The sequence below is a fragment of the Monodon monoceros genome, unplaced genomic scaffold (genome assembly GCF_005190385.1).
Source record: "Monodon monoceros isolate NGI ecotype Baffin Bay Population unplaced genomic scaffold, NGI_Narwhal_1 Super_Scaffold_4, whole genome shotgun sequence".
In the NCBI taxonomy this organism is placed as follows: Eukaryota; Metazoa; Chordata; class Mammalia; order Artiodactyla; family Monodontidae; genus Monodon; species Monodon monoceros.
Genome location: NW_021703781.1, coordinates 65,053,267 through 65,074,475, shown reverse-complemented (window position 1 = coordinate 65,074,475; position 21,209 = coordinate 65,053,267). Strand labels below are relative to the sequence as shown.

Genomic DNA, 21,209 nt, shown 5'->3' with positions numbered 1-21,209 from the left:
TACAGAAAAAAAAAAAAAATCGTTCTGATGCCAGCAAGTACTTTCAATGCACAGTTTCCCAAAGACTATTTAGGTTCATTTTCATGTTCCAACCAATTACTATTACTACAATTTAGGCTAAGTCCCTAGAGGGCAGGGTCTTTTTCTGTCTTATACTCTATGCCCAGCACTTAGCCTAGTGTTTAGAAAATTGCAAGTGCTCATGAAATATATGGTGAATGAACAAATGAATAACAGAAGGAAAGACTACTCCATCTTATATAGGTACAGCCATGGGTAAAAAGATTATTTGCATTCATTCAGTTTTTACGGCATCTCCAATGTTAAAAACTGCAAGGATGCTTTGCTTCCAGAATTCTCATCATTCATCATAGTTTACATGCTCCATGGAAATCCAGTTGGAGCCAAAACCTGGTACCATATTTTTATTTCTCTTTTTCCATTTCAAAAGAAAAAGCTGTAGTTAATTCTAATTTTCCTGCGGGCAGAGGGAAAGGGAACTTTTTATGTGTGTGAAAGAATGGCACACCCCCAGCCACCTGAGGACAGTTCCTCCCAGGAACACCTGTTTGCTCCAATTGAAGCTTGTCCAAATTGAGTCCTGGGGATCAGGAGCTTGCTCTTCAAATGTCCCACCATTCTACAATATTTATTCCCCACCTGTCTGATGGCCATGATAGCTTGGGAATGCTCCAGCCAGGCAAAGCTGTTTCTTGGCCCTGACATGGCAGAGCTAACAGCAGCTAATGTTCACCTAGAATCTGGTCTGAATCCAGTTGCCCCAGATTTTAAAAAAAATGCCTCTTCTTTTCCTTTTCAGTCTACCAGCCTCAGCAAAAATTCTTAAGGAGGGGGAGGTAAATAATTTTTCGTCCTCAGACCAATATGCTGCAAAAGTAAGTTATACCTTTCACTCTGCCTCTTAAATCTGATTTTTGGGTTTTCCACTCCTAGTCGTATTAAATAGTTGCCCAATACTAAAAATGAGGATTGGTAAATTAATTTCTCCAACATGAGAATTATCAAAATCCAGGAGGTTAAAATGCAATAAAAACGATCTTAAACACATAATTTAACATGCAATTCCGGGAAGGAAAAAGATGCCCACATTAAACTCCAATTGTAATAGTGAAATAATGTTTAAAAAATTCTAGCCATAAGAAAACTGTACATTTGAAAAGCTTACATAAAGCCTTATAAAATAGGAGACCTTTTATCTCCTCTAGATCCATGAGCCAGAAAATACTTTATCTATGCAATTTCAAGGCACATAAAAACCCCAGTGAATAAATAAAATGTTCTTGTTTTCTTTATACAGAAGCTTTAAAAATTATCCATATAAATAGCTTGGCCTTGAACAGACAGATTAAAAGACCTAAAGGCTATGGCTTCAGATCACTTATACAGAACAGAAAATGAATGCTTTTCTTTATTGGCTGGGCAAGTTTGCTACTAACTAAACCTCTATAAACACATTTGATGACAAAGATTTAACTGGAATATACGAAAAAATTCAGTGTTTTAAAGTGATACACTTATCAACTAATTAACGTGCCACAATACAATAGTTCATGTACTTTGCCAACATTCTTTGCGTCTATTCACGAATCACACATACAGAAGGTATAGTTAATATGCAGTATAATTTCAAAGACTATAAAATTTTATAAATACATAATTTTAGTCAAGGGTATGAAAGTTCTCAGTATCTTTCTAAAATTGGGGTAAATAAAATGTGTGAAAAGGTTTTTCATATTTGTTTATAATTAGAACTACTGAGGTGACTTCAAGCCTTTCTTACTTATTTGAAGAAAATCTTCAACTCCACTGCAATTAAAAAAAAATTATCAAGAAGACTTTGGATCATATTTACTTTATAAGCAGATGCAGTTACAAGTTGTTAACTTCCTATATACCCTCAACACAGTTGTGGCCAAACAGATGTTTCTAACACATCCTCCTGCCCCCAATTCAAATTCTGCTGCTGGAAGTTATTACCTTGAGGCTGCCATAAAAAGGGAAGTGGCGTTACCCCACGTGTGGCTTAAGAATCAGGCAGTAACTTTTAGGCCAGGTACCTGCCATCTCCTCTATAAAGTCTTACCTGACCGTGGGCCCCAGGGATTTCTTCTTCTTGTCCCCCACTTACCATTTTATCTCTCACTGACCGTACAGCACAAGTTACTATGTATTGTTGTTTCTTAAAAATATTAAGGTACCTAGGAGTAAAGTTTTGAGTTTGTTGAATCTCTGATGACTAACGGATTCCCTTTGACACAGTAAACATTAAATATTTGCTGTTGAGGATATTGCTGTTAAGAGGCTGCTAAAAACATGGTTTCTGAGGCTAATACCAGGGTATTGGTCCAACTTTGCTCCATCCTGGTGGAATGACCTTGGGCAAGACTCAACTTTTGTAGGTCTCAATTATCTATAACATAAGGATAATAATGACGATACCAAATCACAGACTTCTTATGAAGGTTACATTAAATGAAATAATATATGTGAATGTGCCTTACAAACTATAAGGCCCTATATATATTTTACTTGTTCTGACTGTCTCTAAGGACTTAATTTTGATAAATGATCTGATTTCCCAAAGAAAGCATCCCTGAAAAGTTTCTTGTTAAACTTTGCAGAAAATTCAAAATAAGTGTTTCTTGTAGACCAATACATTTCAAATAAGCCAGAATATCAAAGTAATTAAGTGGTTTTTAGCTAAGACACGGTACACAGTTTTGTGACAATATCTTGTTTCTCAACTTTTTTGGAGTTGGTTGTGGACTATTTAGAAAATTTTATGGAAAATTCTCAGAATGATGGATATACACACATACACAAATATTTTCAGGAAACTCCAGTGGTTCAGAGACTCTGTGAAACCCACCCCAGGATAGGGATCACTGCCTTACACTCTGAGACAGAGAGCATGGTTTTATGAAAGTCCTTGGGGACCTGATTCAGACACCTTTGACTGATTTGAGAATTGAAAAGCTGATAGGTTTCTTTTTTTTCATCATGAAATCATTAAGATATCAGAAGATGGAGAGTGGCTTTTTCCTATGTAATCTATAATTGTATAAGAAACTATGCTGTTCTTTCATAATTCTAAGCCTCTTCAATGCTCTTTTAAAATTTTTCATAAAATTTACCATTGTTGCATTTTTTCCATTGATATTCATACTTCAGTTCCAAAGTTCTTCACATAATTTTACAAAAGAAGCCACTAACTTTTTAAATAGCATATTGAGGTTAAAAAAAGAAAACGCCTCCTGTCATTTCAGCTACTACCTTGTCAAAAAATGTTAGAGATAATTAAAAAAAAAGAAAAGAAAACAACCTCAATTACTACTAGTAAGGTGGCCAACTTTTGCAGTTTAAGAAATATTTTAATTACATTTCTGGATATTGAACATCTTTCTTTATAAACAGTGTTTTATTTCTTTTTTGTTTCCATGAATGCAAAGAATTCTTTCTTAATACCTAGATGACAAAAATCTCAAGATGTACACAGTTGTTTCTTATTATGGCTTCCCTGGAAAACATTTCTGGGAAGGCACAATTCCCAGCCACTTACTTTGTTTACAACAGACAAAACTGCTTGTGTGGTATAAATAGGAGTCTGTCCTTAAATGCTGCTGAAAAATAAAATACAGCCATGAAAGGGGAGCTATTTCCTGCCCCCAACGTGGCTTAAAAAAAAAAACTTAGCTACTTTAGGAACAGCACCAAAGCATAAATAATAATTACCAATTGCCACACAAAAAAAAACAAATTTTACAAAAAAAAAAAAAAAAAAAAAAAGAAAAAGAAAGAAAGAAAGAAAAAAGTGGCTACATATTCCAGAGATGCTCTCAGAATTTTCAGCATTAGAAGGTTTTCTTATCCTGCAAGATTATGAAACCCCTTTTTGTCCTCCTGCATTTGCGATGTATATCTATAACTCATTCTTGTTTGTGCAGATAAGCCTCGCCTTGTCTCCCTAACTGCACTTTCAAAAGAAGATTCACAGTTGTTTGACTTTTGATCTAGGGAGCAGCTAGCTCGACCACCTGCACTGTGCACGAGCTGTTACTGAGCTCGCTTTGTCCCATCTTATAACACAGTGAGCCTTTTAAAATTGATGTGTGAATACACTAATTTACAATGTGAGCGTTCAAACAAAAAAAATATGGCGGCGGCGGCGGTGGTAGTGGCGGCAGCAGTGGCAGCAGAAGAGGAAGGGGGAGACTGGTGAAGCGGGAAGCCCGGACACTTGCTTTATAAAGTTCAGATACCGTTCACTGCCTCTGGTATTTAATGAAACAGATGGCCAAAGGCCTCCCTCAGCTTACCATGGAGCAGACAGTGGTGTAACGGTGTGAGGTCATGGAACTGTAAAATGTTGTTTGGTGATGGTATATGTTAATAAATAGCCCTTTACAAGGGGGGTCGAGGGCTCCATTACTTGTTTATAAGGAAGGCCTAGGGCTCCCTGCTTCCAGTTAAGAGCTCAAGTCTGCATTCAAAGGAAGTGTTGATGGTGAAGGTGACGTGCACCCTTCATATTCTACATTGCATTAAAGGATGACATGTTTCCTGGGGAAAAAAGGGAAAATCATAAAAGAAAGGTAATTTGAGAATTAGCTCAAACTGTGGCTCACAACCAAGGAAAGTATAAGATGTTTTTCCATTGTGATTAAATAATGGACAAAAATAGTCTGTTATTGTTAAGTTACTTATTTTATCTTTGAAAGAACATGTTTACATTGCAGCCAAGGGGTTTCAACTAAATTACATCCAAGAACCTAGACAGCAACTTTGAAACTATTCTTAGCCATTCTTCCAAAGACCACTCATTGACCAGGCCCAGGCCGGGGAAGCGTGGCCCTGTGCTAAATGCAATGAGGCTCCTGACCGCCAGCGGCTTACATTCCAGACCTGAGGACCCCTAAGACAACTGGTCACACGGAAACTCCTCATTCCCCTCCAGACAGGGATCTGACATGAGAACTGTCACCCCCTCCCAGTAACCAGTCTATCAAGGCCTGTCTCAGCAGCATGAAAGGCTATGCTTGACCTCAACTAAAGGTTACTTTCATTTTATCTAACACCGTGGGCCCTCTGACTGTGTCGCCTGCTTTGCTTTCAGGTAGGACATTTTCCACCTGTCTGGATATCTGCACAGGCATTTGTTGACAGTCCATGCTTTGGGGGGAGTAAAGCGATTCCTGGTTTTGTTTTCTCTTTTACTGGGATATCCTCCCCTATTTATTTCAGCTGGTTGCACAACATTGTGGGGAACCATATAAAGTCCCTTGGGGGATGAGGGAGGGGATAAAAAAGATCTAGAAGAAAATAAAGACTTGGTCATTAATAACTAACTACAATGCACACAATGCAAAGCAGAAGATGTTAGAGTCTTGTGAGAAATACAAACTCCCCTGAAGGATCAGAGCAAAGACAGTTTGTTTCTGGCTGGGAGACTGATGAAGGCTTGATGAAGAGAGGGGTAGTTCACCTGAGAGCCAGAGTAGAGATAAAAGTTCACCTGAAACATTCTTAAGATAACATCTGTTGTTTTTGCCCACCCAGGATTTATTCCCCTTTTTAGTAAAAGCCCTGGATTTTTCTGAGGTAACTGCTCTCAGTCCGTGTGTCCATCTGCTACATGAGGTTCCAGGTCTAAAACATCAGATCACAGATTAATGGGGACCGATCCAAAATAGTGGGATGTAGTAAGGGTTTGTTCACTGTTTTCAAGAACCATCCAGAATGGTTGTCTGACTCTCTGAGGCTACTAATTCTCTATAGAAGAAGGGTAACAGTCCAGCACGGTAGGAAAAACAGTCTCTGGAGGCAGACCACTTCTACAGAGCTGGATAAAATGTAACAGAAGTTCCTTATTTCTTAAAATGGGAGTAATGGTATCTGCCTTACAGAGATGTCATGAAGATGAAACAAGATAATGTATGCCAAGTGTCTAAAACAGTGACTGCTACCTAGGAGGTATCGGTGAGTGCATGCGTAGCAGTGGTATTTGTTATTAAAAGATAGAGTGTGGTGTAGAATAACGGCTCCTAAAATTCTGAATTTCCCAGACCAGTAAACTGTGGGGAGAGAGGGGAAGGTGGGAAAACTGATTGCTAATGTTTAGCCCTTCCAAGGGTTTCCTTTTCCATTTGCTGTAACAATCAACTATTTTAAGGAAATTGTTGACTATCACAATTATTTTACAGAAGAAATGGAATCATGACAAAGAGAGCAGATAACAGTAACAATTGGCATAATGAAAACTCACTAGTTTGTTTTAACTCTTCTCATTTCACTACTAGTTAGTGAAAACTGACTCTGAGAACCTTTGGTGTAGTGCATTCAAAAGAGATAGCTAGGGCTTCCCTGGTGGTGCAGTGGTTGGGAATCCTCCTGCCAATGCAGGGGACATGGGTTCGAGGCCTGGTCCAGAAAGATCCCACATGCTGCGGAGCAACAAAGCCCGTGCGCCACAACTGCTGAGCTGGCGCTTTAGAGCCCATGAGCCACAACTACTGAGCCTGCGTGCCACAACTGCTGAAGCCCACGCGCCTGGAGCCCATGCTCCGCAACAAGAGAAGCCACCGCAGTGAGAGGACGGCGCACTGCAACGAAGAGTAGCCCCCACTCATCACAACTAGAGAAAGCCCGTGCACAGCAATGAAGACCCAACGCAGACAAAAATAAATAAATTAAATAAATTAAAGAAGACTGGTTCAAGATGAGCCCCATGTCAGGATTCCCAACCTGTGGGTCTGGCAACGGGAGTAGGAATTCCTAGAGAATCAGACTTTGAAGGCTAGTGGGATTTGACTGCAGGACTTTGACAGGACTGGGGGAAACAGAGGCTCCACTCTTGGAGGGCACACACAAAGTAGTGTGCGCATCGGGACCCAGGGGAAGGAACAGTGATCCCACAGAGACTGAACCAGACCTACCTGCTAGTGTTGGAGGGTCTGCTGCAGAGGTGGGGGGGTGGCTCTGTCTCACAGTGAGGACAAGGACACTGGCAGCAGAAGTTCTGGGAAGTATGCCTTGGTGTGAGCCCTCCCAGAGTCTGCCATTAGCCCCACCTAAGAGTCTGGGTAGGCTCTAGTGTTGGGTCGCCTCAGGCCAAACAACCAACAGGGAGGGGACCCAGCCCCACCCATCAGTAGACAAGTGGATTAAAGTTTTACTGAGCTCTGCCCACCAGAGCAACAGCCAGCTCTACCCACCACCAGGCCCTCCCATCAGGAAACTTCCACAAGCCTCTTTGATAGCCTCATCCACCAGAGGGCAGACAGCAGAAGCAAGAATAACTACAATCCTGCAGCCTGTGGAACAAAAACCACATTCACAGAAAGATAGACAAGATGAAAAGGTAGAGGGCTATGTACCAGATGAAGGAACAAGATAAAACCCCAGGAAAAACAATTAAATGAAGTGGAGATAGGCAACCTTCCAGAAAAAGAATTCAGGATAATGATAGTGAAGATGACCCAGGACCTCGGAAAAAGAATGGAGGCAAAGATTGAGAAGATGCAAGAAATGTTCAACAAAGATCTAGAAGAATTAAAGAACAAACAAACAGAGATGAACAATACAATAACTGAAATGAAAAACACACTAGAAGGAATCAATAGCAGAATAACTGAGGCAGAAGAACGGATAAGTGACCTGGAAGACAGAATGGTGGAATTCACTGCCACCGAACAGAATAAAGAAAAAAGAATGAAAAGAAATGAAGACAACCTAAGAGGCTTCTGGGACAACCTCAAACGCAACAACATTCGCGTTACAGGGGTCCCAGAAGGAGAAGAGAGAGAGAAAGGACCCAAGAAAATATTTCAAGAGATTATAATCGAAAACTTCCCTAATGTGGGAAAGGAAATAGCCACCCAAGTCCAGGAAGTGCAGAGAGTCCCATACAGAATAAACCCAAGGAGAAACATGCCGAGACACACAGTAATCAAACTGGCAAAAATTAAAGACAAAGAAAAATTATTGAAAGCAGCAAGGGAAAAATGACATATAACATACAAAGGAACTCCCATAAGGTTAACAGCTGATTTCTCAGCAGAAACTCTACAAGCCAGAAGGGAAGGCATAATATACTTAAAGTGATGAAAGGGAAGAAACTACAACCAAGATTACTCTACCCAGCAAGGATCTCATTCAGATTCTATGGAGAAATCAAAAGCTTTACAGACAAGCAAAAGCTAAGACAATTCAGCACCACCAAACCAGCTCTACAACAAATGCTAAAGGAACTTCTCTAAGTGGGAAACACAAGAGAAGAAAAGGACCTACAAAAACAAACCCAGAACAATTAAGAAAATGATAATAGGAACATACATATCGATAATTACCTTTAACGTGAATGGATTAAGTGCTCCAACCAAAAGACACAGCTTGCTGAATGGATACAGAAGCAAGACCCATATATATACTGTCTACAAGAGACCCACTTCAGACCTAGGGACACATACAGACTGAAAGTGAGGGGATGGAAAAAGATATTCCATGCAAATGGAAATCAAAAGAAAGCTGGGGTAGCAATACTCATATCACATAAAATAGACTTTAAAATAAAGAATGCTACAAGAGACAAGGAAGGACACTACATAATGATCAAGGGATCAATCCAAGAAGAAGATATAACAATTATAGACATATAGACACCCAACATAGGAGCACCTCAATACATAAGGCAACTGCTAACAGCTATAAAAGAGGAAATTGACAGTAACACAATAATAGTGGGGGATTTTAACACCTCACTTACAGCAATGGACAGATCATCCAAACAGAAAATTAATAAGGAAACACAAGCTTTAAATGACACAATAAACCAGATAGATTTAATTGATATTTATAGGATATTCCATCCCAAAACAGCAGATTACACTTTCTTCTCAAGTGTGCACGGAACATTCTCCAGGATAGATCACATCTTGGGTCACAAATCAAGTCTCAGTAAATTTAAGAAAATTGAAATCATACCAAGCATCTTTTCTGACCACAATGCTATGAGATTAGAAATCAATTACAGGGAAAAAAAAAGTAAATAACACAAACACATGAAGGCTAAACAATACGTTACTAAATAACCAAGAGATCGCTGAAGAAATCAAAGAGGAAATCAGAAAATACCTAGAGACAAATGAAAATGAAAACATGACAATCCAAAACCTATGGGATGTGGCAAAAGCAGTTCTAAGAGGGAAGTTTATAGCTATACAAGCCTACCTCAAGAAACAAGAAAAATCTCAAATAAACAATCTAACCTTACACCTAAAGGAACTAGAGAAAGAACAAACAAAACCCAAAGTTAGCAGAAGGAAAGAAATCATAAAGATCAGAGCAGAAATAAATGAAATAGAAACAAAGAAAACAATAGCAAAGATCAATAAAACTAAAAGTTGGTTCTTTGAGAAGATAAACAAAATTGATAAACCATTAGCCAGACTCATCAAGAAAAAGAGGGAGAGGACTCAAATCAATAAAATTAGAAATGAAAAAGATGTTACAACAGACACCGAAAAAATACAAAGCATCCTGAGACTAATACAAGCAACTCTATGCCAATAAAATGGACAACCTGGAAGAAATGGACAAATTCTTAGAAAGGTATAATCTTCCAAGACTGAACCAGGAAGAAACAGAAAATACAAACAGACCAATCATAAGTAACGAAACTGAAACTGTGATTAAAAATCTTCCAACAGGGCTTCCCTGGTGGCACAGTGGTTGAGAGTCCGCCTGCCGATGCAGGGGACACGGGTTCGTGCCTCGGTCCGGGAAGATCCCACATGCTGCAGAGTGGCTGGGCCCGTGAGCCATGGCCACTGAGCCTGTGCGTCCGGAGCCTGTGCTCCGTAACGGGAGAGGCCACAACAGTGAGAGGCCCGCGTACCGAAAAATAAATAAATAAATAAATAAATAAATAAAAAATCTTCCAACAAACAAAAGTCCAGGACCAGATGGCTTCACAGGTGAATTCTATCAAACATTTAGAGAAGAGCTAACACCCATCCTTCTCACACTCTTCCAAAAAATTGCAGAGGAAGGAACACTCCCAAACTCATTCTATGAGGTCACCATCACCCTCATACCAAAACCAGAAAAAGGTACTACAAAAAAAGAAAATTACAGACCAATATCACTGATGAATAGAGATGCAAAAATCCTCAACAAAATACTAGCAAACAGAATCCAACAGCACATTAAAAGGATCATACACCATGATCAGGTGGGATTTATCCCAGGGATGCAAGGATTCTTCAATATATGCAAATCAATCAATGTGATACACCATATTAACAAACTGAAGAAGAAAAACCATATGATCGTCTCAATAGATGGAGAAAAAGCCTTTAACAAAATTCAACACTCATTTATGATAAAAACTCTCCAGAAAGTGGGCATAGAGGGAACCTAGCTCAACATAATAAAGGCCATATATGACAAACCCACAGCAAACATCATTCTCAATGGTGAAAAACTGAAAGCATTTCCTCTAAGATCAGGAACAAGACAAGGATGTCCACCCTCACCACTATTATTCAACATAGTTTTGGAATTCCCAGCCACAGGAATCAGAGAAGTAAAAGAAATAAAAGGAATACAAATTGGAAAAGAAGAAGTAAAACTGTCTAGAGCTAATCAGAAAACTACTAGAGCTAATCAATGAATTTGGTAAAGTTGCAGAATACAAAATTAACGCACAGAAATCTCTTGCATTCCTATACACTAATGATGAAAAATCTGAAAGAGAAATTAAGGAAACACTCCCATTTACCATTGTAACAAAAAGAATAAAATACCTAGGAATAAACCTACCTAGGGAGACAAAAGACCTGTATGCAGAACACTATAAGACACTGATGAAAGAAATTAAAGATGATACCAACAGATGGAGAGATATACCATGTTCTTAGATTGGAAGAATCAATATTCTGAAAACGACTATACTACCCAAAGCAATCTACAGATTCAATGCAATCCCTATCAAATTACCAATGGCATTTTTTACGGAATTAGAACAAAAAGTCTTAAAGTTTGTATGGAGACACAAAAGACCCCGAATAGCCAAAGTGGTCTTGAGGGAAAAAAACGGAGCTGGAGGAATCAGACTCCCTGACTTCAGACTATACTACAAAGCTACAATAATCAAGACAATATGGTACTGGCACAAAAACAGAAATATAGATCAATGCAACAAGATAGAAAGCCTAGAGATAAACCCACGCACCTATGGTCAACTAATCTATGACAAAGGAGGCAAGGATATACAATGCAGAAAAGACAGCCTCTTCAATAAGTGGTGCTGGGAAAACTGGACAGCTACATGTAAAAGAATGAAATTAGAACACTCCCTAACACCATACACAAAAATAAACTCAAAATGGATTAAAGACCTAAATGTAAGACTGGACACTATAAAACTCTTAGAGGAAAACTTAGGAAGAACACTCTTTGACATAAATCACAATAAGATCTTTTTTGATCCACCTCCTAGAGTAATGGAAATAAAAGCAAAAATAAACAAATGGGACCTAATGAAACTTATAGCTTTTGCACAGCAAAGGAAACCATAAACAAGATGAAAAGACAATCCTCAAAATGGGAGATAATATCTGCAAAGGAATCAATGGGCAAAGGATTAATCTCCAAAATATGTAAACAGCTCATGTAGCTCAATATTAAAAAAACAAACAACCCAATCCAAAAATGGGCAGATGACCTAAATAGACATTTCTCCAAAGAAGACATACAGATGGCCAAGAAGCACATGAAAAGCTGCTCAACATCACTAATCATTAGAGAAATGCAAATCAAAACTACAATGAGGTATCACCTCACACCAGTTGGAATGGGCATCATCAGAAAATCTACAAACAACAAATGTTGGAGAGGGTGTGGAGAAAAGGGAACCCTCTTGCACTGTTGGTGGGAATGTAAATTGATACAGCCACTATGGAGAATAGTATGGAGGTTCCTTAAACAACTAAAAATAGAATTACCATATGACGCAGCAATCCCACTACTGGGCATATACCCAGAGAAAACCATAATTCAAAAAGGCACATGCACCCCAATGTTCACTGCAGCTCTATTTACAATAGCCAGGTCACGGAAGCAACATAAATGCCCATCGACAGACGAATGGATAAAGAAGATGTGGCACATTTATACAATGGAATATTACCCATGCATAAAAAGAAACAAAATTGAGTTATTTGTAGTGAGGGGGATGGACCTAGAGCCTGTCATACAGAGTGAAGTAAGTCAGAAAGAGAAAAACAAATATCATATATTAACGCATATATGTGGAATCTATAAAATGGTACAGATGAACCGGTTTGCAGGGCAGAAATTGAGACACAGATGTAGAGAACGAACATATGGACACCATGTGGGGAAAGCAGGGTGGTGGTGGTGGTGGTGGGATGAGTTGGGAGATTGGGATTGACATGTATACACTGGTGTGTATACAATGGATGACTAATAAGAACCTGCCATATAAAAAAATAAAATTAAAAAAATTAAAAAAAAAAGAGACAGCTAAGTTCATAGTCTAATTCTGTACATTTCTATGTATATGACTATTGATAGTTTACTTCACTAAGCATTGTTATTCTCACCTGTAAAATGGGGATACGATGCTTCCTTCACAGGGCTCTTAAGGATTAGATCTGATGTGTGTAAAGTATGGTTAGGGTTAGACACACACCTAAGGCAGCTGGTAGAGTTATCACTGATAAGATAACTTTAGATGCTGTATTCGAATGTCTAATACAATACCAAAACTCTATGTTTAAAGCTACAAGAATGTTATTAAAAAGAAACATATATAAAGAAATCCAAAGTCGTTCTTTCATTTGGTAAAAACATCACCCATGTCAGCCTTGAAGGGGTCATAGGACGAAAGCAATGAGTCAAGTGTATGGTAATAAATTTACTCACACAATAAGGACCAAGGTTTTTAAAAAATAATTTTCTCTTTGTAGCATTATTCTAAGCTTAGAACCTAAATCTGTTAAGTGTAAAGGATCTGCAACAAACTGAATCATTTTGTTCTGAAAGAATAAGCACTTGATTAAAAACTGAAGAATATCTTAGAGGCTAAGATTTTGCTGTACTAATTTCAAGTCAGGGCCCACTCATGTTCACAGCTAGTAAAAGCAGGCCAAGAAAGAGAAATGACATAAAGAGAGAAAAGCAAAAACCAGAAAAAAAGAGAAATGTAAGACACTTTGCAGTGCATAAAAATTGAGAGTAAATTCTCAAGGACATTTTTCTCACAAGTCTTGAAAACTCTCTACTGCTGAATTTTCAGACATCACAATAAGAACAATTAAAATATAACAGAATGTTTCCTGGGCAAATGGGGGGGCGGGGACGAATTTTTAAAGAAGATTAAAAGTCATAGCATATTTCTTTAAGAATAAGTTTGTTTAATAAAAAATTATATATCTATTGCTTATAGAAATTGCATTGGTATTTCTGATATATTTACCCTTAGGAATCATTCTGACAGTACATTTAAGTTTTCCAGATGTTTTTACCTGTCTTCCTACCAAAGCAACAAAACCATGTTTAAAATGTAAAATGTGATAACAATGATAGGTGGCAGTTATTCCCCAGATGGGCTCAGAAGTAGCTCTAACAAAAATACATGTATTAAGTAGTAAGAGGATTAAGTTATTCCAGTTATAAAATAAATAAGTCATGTGGATATAATATACAGCATGGAGAATATAGTCAATAATATTATAATAATTTTGTATGGTGACAGATGGTAACTATATTTGTGGTAATCATTCTGTAATGTATAAAAATATTGAGTCACTATGTAGTACACCTGAAACTAATATAATAAGTCAATTATATTGCAATTAAAAATGTATAAATAGTGATAGCTGCATCAACTTCATTTAATCCCATCTGTTTTGTTTATATTATAGATTAGTTACAAAACACCTCTCAACAGCTACCTATTTAAGAAAGTTACTACATACATGATGGAAGGATAAGCAGAATTCACTTTTTCAAGGAAACATTCTGCTATTGTGTGTGTAATTCTGCTATTCTGTATTGTGTGTGCGTGTGTGTGTAAATACTAATACTAGTAGCAAATATTGGTAGTGTGCACGAGAGAGAAAATTGTTTGATATTAAGATAATCATACAGAAAAGGTGTTTTAAAAAATGTTACATATGTCATTTCCTTTCATAAGTCTTTTGCCGGCATATACATGTGGTCAATGGGTCAACATAAACTTGTAACATGTCCTCCAAATTTATGTCGACAGAGATTTCAAATTATATTTCAAATTTCAAATTTCTAAGGAATCCTTTAGATACTTTTAGAAACAAACATACAATTACTGATAAGTTATTCACTCTTCAGAGGCAAAAAGAAAATAGAATCATGATGTCCTTTGTTTGCTGACTGAAAATCTTGAAAACTTCTGTTTTCATTTTCACTTCCTGCTGGTACTGTTTGATCTAATAAGACCTCCCAGTCAAATGTATAGGAAAAAATATACACACCAACATGCACGTACAGGCAAATATATATGGAGAGCAACACTGAAGCCTCTCAGTGCTACCTGAGGCACTTTAAAGACAACCAATTAATGACAGTCTAATTTTCTGGAAGTCAACGAAAAATCCTTTTTTTTGACCCCCGTCATTGCATGAATGGTCATTTGTTTCACGACAATTTTCATTATTATCTGAATACCACTTTATTTAAAACTCTGTCTACAGAGTCAGGAAATGAACAGTTTATCCCCAGGTAGCTCTTCATCTTATGTCAAGACAGAATAAAAATTACTTTTCAGGAAATCAGCTATATCTGCATTCCGATGTCAAGTTTTACTAATATAAGTTTGAACGGACTGGTTTTTTCCTTTGTTTTCTTTCTTTTGGTGATATAGTACAGTTACATGAAGAACATTTATTTAGGTTGAATCAGCTGTTCTCTCACTAGATATGTCTCAATATTCTCTGCATAGTTTAGTTTCTTTCAAAACTTATGATTCCGTAAGTCATCCTCTATTTCTCTATTGTTTTCAAACCTATTGGTTGTATAGCTACTGAAATCATATTTTCTATTGGTTCTTTGTTTTCCTGGCACCCTTTTTAATGATCAGTAAGGATTAACTGGACTTGTAGAATCTTCCATAGCTTCCTTGAAAATGAGATACTTTTATGAATTCCTGAGCCACTTTATATGCACATATTCTCTACTAGACTGAAGTACTCCGAAGGCAAGGATCCAAACTGATTTCATTTGAGGAGCCCCAAGTCCTTGTATTCAGTATATTTACTGAATATTTACTGAGGAAGTGAGTAAGGAGAAAAAAAGAAAAGAAGGAAGGAAGGAAGGAAGAAAGGAAGGAAGGAAGGAAAGAAGGAAGGAAGAAAGGAAGGAAGGAAGGAAGGAAAGAAGGAAGAAAGGAAGGAGGGAAGGAAGGAAGGAAAAAAAATTTTTTTTTACCCCATTTGAAGTTAATGAAAGATTAAAAAGCACAAATGGTAGTGGCTGCCACTTACTCATTTTTATTTCCCTATCTACCTTTAGTCACTCTTAGAAAATCGGGTGGATTATGTACAAACTTTGGCACTGCTGGAACACTGGTTTCACCTGTCTTCACAATAAACTAATCAATATTAGCAAAATGACTCAAATGAGGGACCATGATATACCATTCCTGTTCATTTTACAAATTTAAAAACAACCTAAGTTTAAAAAATTAAAAATAATCAGCAGTCTTTCTTTTAAATAAAATAATTCCTTGGTTTGGTATATTGTAGAATACTTAACTATCTTCGGTCATAAAGAATTTATCATATGAAAATCAAGAAGCTTATGTTATATGCAGGTAAACACCTACCCTGAACAAAGAGGACATTCATTTCTTGTATGTATTTATACATTTATACAGAGAAGCACACTTTTCAATATTATAACTTTTCTTAAATCAGAAGCACCTGTTGACACATGATACAGTTGTGTAATTTTGGTAAGATAATGTGACTTCTCTTTCTGAAATAAAACCCCACCAGTGCTGGAAGTGAGTGCCATGTGAATGGGAGGGATGTAACAGGAAGCAAAATCAGAGCAGTAAGTAGAAGACTTCCTATTAGAAACATAAACCCTGGTTCCACTTTCTAGAGACTGTTTTTCCAGGGAATAATAAAAAATAATGAAGTGAAGAAGTTGGTAAAATATTTTTGCCTGTTCCCAAGTCCAAAATAAATTGTATATCATGTGGGATAGTAATTAGAAACTAAACCAAAACCACCATCTACATTTGGTTCCCGAAGACTCAGGTTATAGCATTGATTAAAAGTACCTGGATACCTTGGCTGATACCAAGATCCCAGTTGTGCTTAGTGAAAAACACAGTTACCAATGTGCACAGGTGGACTTAAGAGTTTCCTTGGCTCAGACCTAGCAAAAGGTGATGTCCATCTGGGGATTTTTATTTCTGTTCATACCCTAGACAGAGCCCAAAAGGAGATGAGTCAGTGATTGACTGAGTTTGCCTACAAAGAGAACCCCAAGAAGATTTCAGCAGAGTAATTTTCTTCTGTAGGCTTATGAAACAACCCTGTTAGTATGATTTTTCTAAGGAAAGCCCAGTCAAAGGTTACAGAATTGGTTTGTGCTTCACCCTCTCTAAATGACTTGCAAATTTATTCAAACACAATATGAGGAGATGCGTTATTTGCTGAAATAACTGTCTGCAGTGTCCTGCACAAAAGGGTGAGGTACATCAAGCAGAAATGTGGACAGAAATACGTTGGTTTAGAAACCCATAAATCCTTATTTGAATCTGCCAACCTGAAAGCCACATAGAGCCTGGATAAACTATTTTTCCTAAATGCTACGTCTGATTAAGCCATACCATTAAATGACAGCTGAACTTTAACATTAATATGATATTATTTAAATAACCACATGATTTTTTTTTTACACTAAAAATGATGAATGATTTCTGGACAGCTCAACTGACATAAAGCGGGAGGACTCTTTAATGAGATTTGACAAAATGGAGACATATGCAGAATATTCGTTACAGCTCACATTGCAGGGGCCCTCCCAGGGAAGCAACAGAGAATTTTCCCCTTTTTTTCTTTTTTATTGTTTATATGCACTGAAGCATTCCTTTCAATTGCCACTTCTCTGTGGGTTTTGAATTTTTCTAGGTCGTTTACATATTACCCCTAATCTGAGAATTTGGTGGTTTATGGTTTTGAATTGGGGACTGTGGGTGTAGCAGAAGGAGGGGCATGTGGAGTGGTGTCAGCGTGGGCTGGAAGTGTCCCAGGAACTTAACCTTGCTCCTGAGGAGCCTGATAGAGGAATCACATCGCTACTTTGGCCTATAGAAGACTAAGTGACCATACCTTTGATTGATTCTTATCAAACTCTAACGCAGCAAACATACGTTTAGCAAATGACTATACATGGACACATGATCAGAGAGGACTGTACTTACCCTCAAATAGCTGTCACTATAGCATCAATGATAAACAAGACTCTCTTTTTAAAATTCCAATTAAGCTATTCTAGAGGCGATTCTCAACATTGCTCATTCATATTTCTAGCCACAGTTCCAAACTGAAGGTTATGCTAGATGATAGTCTTATTTGGTAGATTCTGAATGCAATAATTCCATGCTGCATATACCTAAGTCAAAAGCGACCCCAATTTTCGGAACAATGAAAACATTTCTCACTCCCCTCCAAAATTACAGAACGTAGAATGTTACCTACGTGCATTCATTTACTTTCACATACTCTCCCAAATATCTTCCATCAATCAAAGGTTAGTTTCACATATAAAACATTAACATTTGTTTGCTCGCACATGTGACTGCACATTATTCAGATACCCTTTAAATTAAAAAAATCTTTTTTAAGTATACATAAAGTCAGGATGTTTCCCCAGACTCTCTTAAAAAAGAAATGAAAACAAAGCAACAGAGGTAAAGCTAATACCAAGTGTGCTCCTGGTACTGCAGGCCACCATTCCCTCTACAGCAAGGAGGCTATCAAAATAGAAAATAAAATCAGTCTGCTCCTGCCATGGGGCCTTCCTCAGGCTATGAAAAAATACTTCATGTCTAACCCTAATTTTTTCCATAGCTTGAGGTAACCCCCCAAGCTCAAACCTTCTCTCTAATCTAAGTTACTCAGTGTGTGTCCCTGTCCAGACGAGAGTTAATATCAGTGCTCTGTCATTTCAAAAGGTTCTTGACACAGGGTACTAAGAGCAGAAGCTCGCGTGCCTGGAACATGCCCGGTTGCAATGAGATGAAAAATATACTTAAAAAAAAGTAAGAGAGAGAGAGGAAGATAAGTCCCTACCTGGCTCTTACCTTCTCAACATCCCTGTCAGAACCCTGGAGCTTTTCCCCAAGTTAGCATCTGTTTCCCGAAGCTAGGAGGAGAAAAGCAGCATTAAAACAGAACAAAAGGAAACTTCATGGAATTAGATTATTTTTAAAGTGCACTGGCAAACAACAATTTTCTTTCATGATGGAAAATCCAATTCATAAAAAAATGCTTAAATATTTTAAAGTACATTTTTGACACCTACATTATCTCTGAAAATTCTTAGATTTAGAAAATTACATATACTAGATAACCCCAGGAGCTTTAAATTGGATACTTGAACAGGATATAAAAGCAAATGTCTCACAGGCTGACAAAGTTTAATTTATTTCTGGTAATTAATTAATATTTCCACCCTATGAACGCACACAGTCCTAGAGATATAAATGGAAGCAAAATGAATTGAGGGAAGATGAGATCAATATTTTTAGCTTCTGCTCTGAAAGACCTGACATATCACAAAATCTTCCTCAGTGATCTTCTCCTTAGATATAGTGTTAAATAAAATATCTACCTGGGGGCATTCTGGGATGGAGGCATGAAGAGTCAGCTTATTCCTTCTCCATCCCACACTCCCCTCACCCCAACTCTATATCCCTCTTTCACCCTAGCCATTTTTACACATGCTTACACCAATGTAATTGTTACTGTCTATGCACATGTCCAAGACCTTATACTCATTTATTTTTTTGTCTTTTCATTTACTGAATTTGTGAAAAGATTGTAGCACTTCTACTTACTCTTTCACGTGCTCTCTGTATCTTTTCTCTGTCATGACTGAGGTTTTCCAACATCTCCTGGCCAATTTGTTCTATGGACAAGAAAATTTGAGTTAGGGAAGATGACTTTGGGTGCAAATGAAAAAAAAAACTTCAGAAGTAACAAAAGGACAACAGGCGCAGAATTTATAGAATGCTTATGATCAATATAAAAAAACAACAGATTATTATGACCCCGACACCCTCCTAACCTAGGTCTTCCATAATCCACTTGAACTGCAATTTTATTCATTGGAAGAAAATATCTGTCCTAACTTTCTCACAAAATTGTTGTTATAGTCAAATGAGATAACCTAACTAAAAATGTTTTGAAAGCTATTGAGTACGACACAAATGCACATAATTGTATAGTACCCAAGAATCAATGCACTCAATGAATAATCACTGAGGCCCTACTCTGCGCCAGGGGTAGATGCTGGGGACATGGCCAGTAACCAAGATCAAGCCCTTCCACTCATGAACTCCCAAGCTAATAGAGATGATTTAGCAGTTAAAGTATAAATGTTACATTAGAGTTCATATTTCATGGCACATCAAAAAAAAGGACTGTATATTCCTTTCATGATAGAAAAATCCAAATAATAAGAATTGCTTAAATACAATAACATAAATTATATTTTTGACACCTATACAAACTGCAAATTCTTCCTAGGATGGTGCATTCTTAGTATATTATCTCCTCTCAGATTGACGTTAGCTTTTTATTACTAACTCCATACAATTTATCCTTAAGGTAAAATTGGATATGTGGTTCCCAGTAAAGGCATCATAAAAATGGAAGATGACACCAATAACAGAGAAGTATGAAACAACTAGAGTTGCATTTTTCTTTCTTTGCATAACAATTGCAATATTCAATTTTATCATACTATTAGGTATTACCATGACATTAAATTCCTTTAATCAATATAATATAGCAATTTTAGAGTGTCCTTGTCCCCGCAGTGAGCCACAGCCGCCTCCCGCCTCTGCAGGAGACCCTCCAACACTAGCAGACAAGGAGGATATCTGCTGTAGCCTGGAGAAATCAGATAAGACTTCCTGGAGAAATTGGGATTAGGTCTGTAAGAAGAGGTGAAATTCATATAAGCGGTGAGGAAGAAAGACTAAAACATTTCAGACCTGGAAGAAACCTCCATCCTCAGGGGCTTGGAGAAGGCTCTCTGGGAACCTGTGTGGAGGGGGTGGCCTGAGCAGATTATCTGAATCCCAATGTTGCTCTGAATTTGTGTTCAAGATTCGAGAAGACTAGGACTGCTAAGGGTCTTGGTGCTCCAGCTGGGTGTCAGGCCAGAGCCTCTTCAGGACATTGGTCCACCAGAGACCTCTTAGCCCCATGTAATATCAAATGGCGAAAGCTCTCCCAGAGATCTGTATGTCAACGCTAAGACCCAGCTCCACTCAACAACCAGCAAGCTACAATGCTGGACACCCTATGCCAAACAACTAGCAAGATAGGAACACAACCCCAGCCATTAGCGGAGAGGCTGCCTAAAATCATAATAAGGTCACAGACACGCCAAAACAACCACTGGATGTGGTCCTGCCCACCAGAAAGACAAGATCCAGCCTCCTCCACCAGAACACAGGCACCAGTCGCCTCCATCAGGAAGCCTACACAACCCTCTGAACCAACCTTACCCACGGGGAGCAGACACCAAAAACAACAGGAAGCATGAACCTGCAGACTGCAAACGGAGACCTCAGACATCATGAGTTAAGCAAAATGAGAAGACAGAAATACACAGCAGATGAAGGAGCGAGGTAAAAACCCACCAGACCAAACAAATGAAGAGGAAATAGGCAGTCTACCTGAAAAAGAATTCAGAGTAATGATAGTAAAGATGATCCAAAAGCTTGGAAATAGAATGAAGAAAATATAAGAAATGTTTAACAAGGATCTAGAAGAACTAAAGAGCAAACAAACAATGAAGAACAACACAATAAAAGAAATTAAAATTTCTCTGGAAGGAATCAATAACAGAATAACTGAGGCAGAAGAAAGGATAAGTGACCT

The 21,209-nt window shown here is 37.8% G+C and overlaps 1 protein-coding gene across 7 annotated transcripts in view; it reads right to left on the bottom strand.

Moving 5' to 3' along the window:
• VTI1A (vesicle transport through interaction with t-SNAREs 1A) overlaps positions 1–21,209 on the bottom strand; it is a 357,353-nt gene that overhangs the window by 136,275 nt on the left and 199,869 nt on the right. For 5 of the 7 annotated variants that reach the window (XR_003790572.1, XM_029201287.1, XM_029201289.1 and 2 more), the window contains 2 exons: positions 19,154–19,224; positions 18,398–18,459 (listed from right to left, as the gene is read on the bottom strand). Coding sequence is in view for 6 of the 7 variants with exons in the window: in XM_029201287.1 (XP_029057120.1) it covers positions 18,398–18,459; positions 19,154–19,224 (133 nt within the window). In the remaining variant the exon portion in view is untranslated. Of the gene's footprint in view, positions 1–18,386; positions 18,460–19,153; positions 19,225–21,209 lie in introns of all 7 variants that reach the window. The other 2 variants (XM_029201291.1, XM_029201292.1) reach the window with 1 other exon arrangement.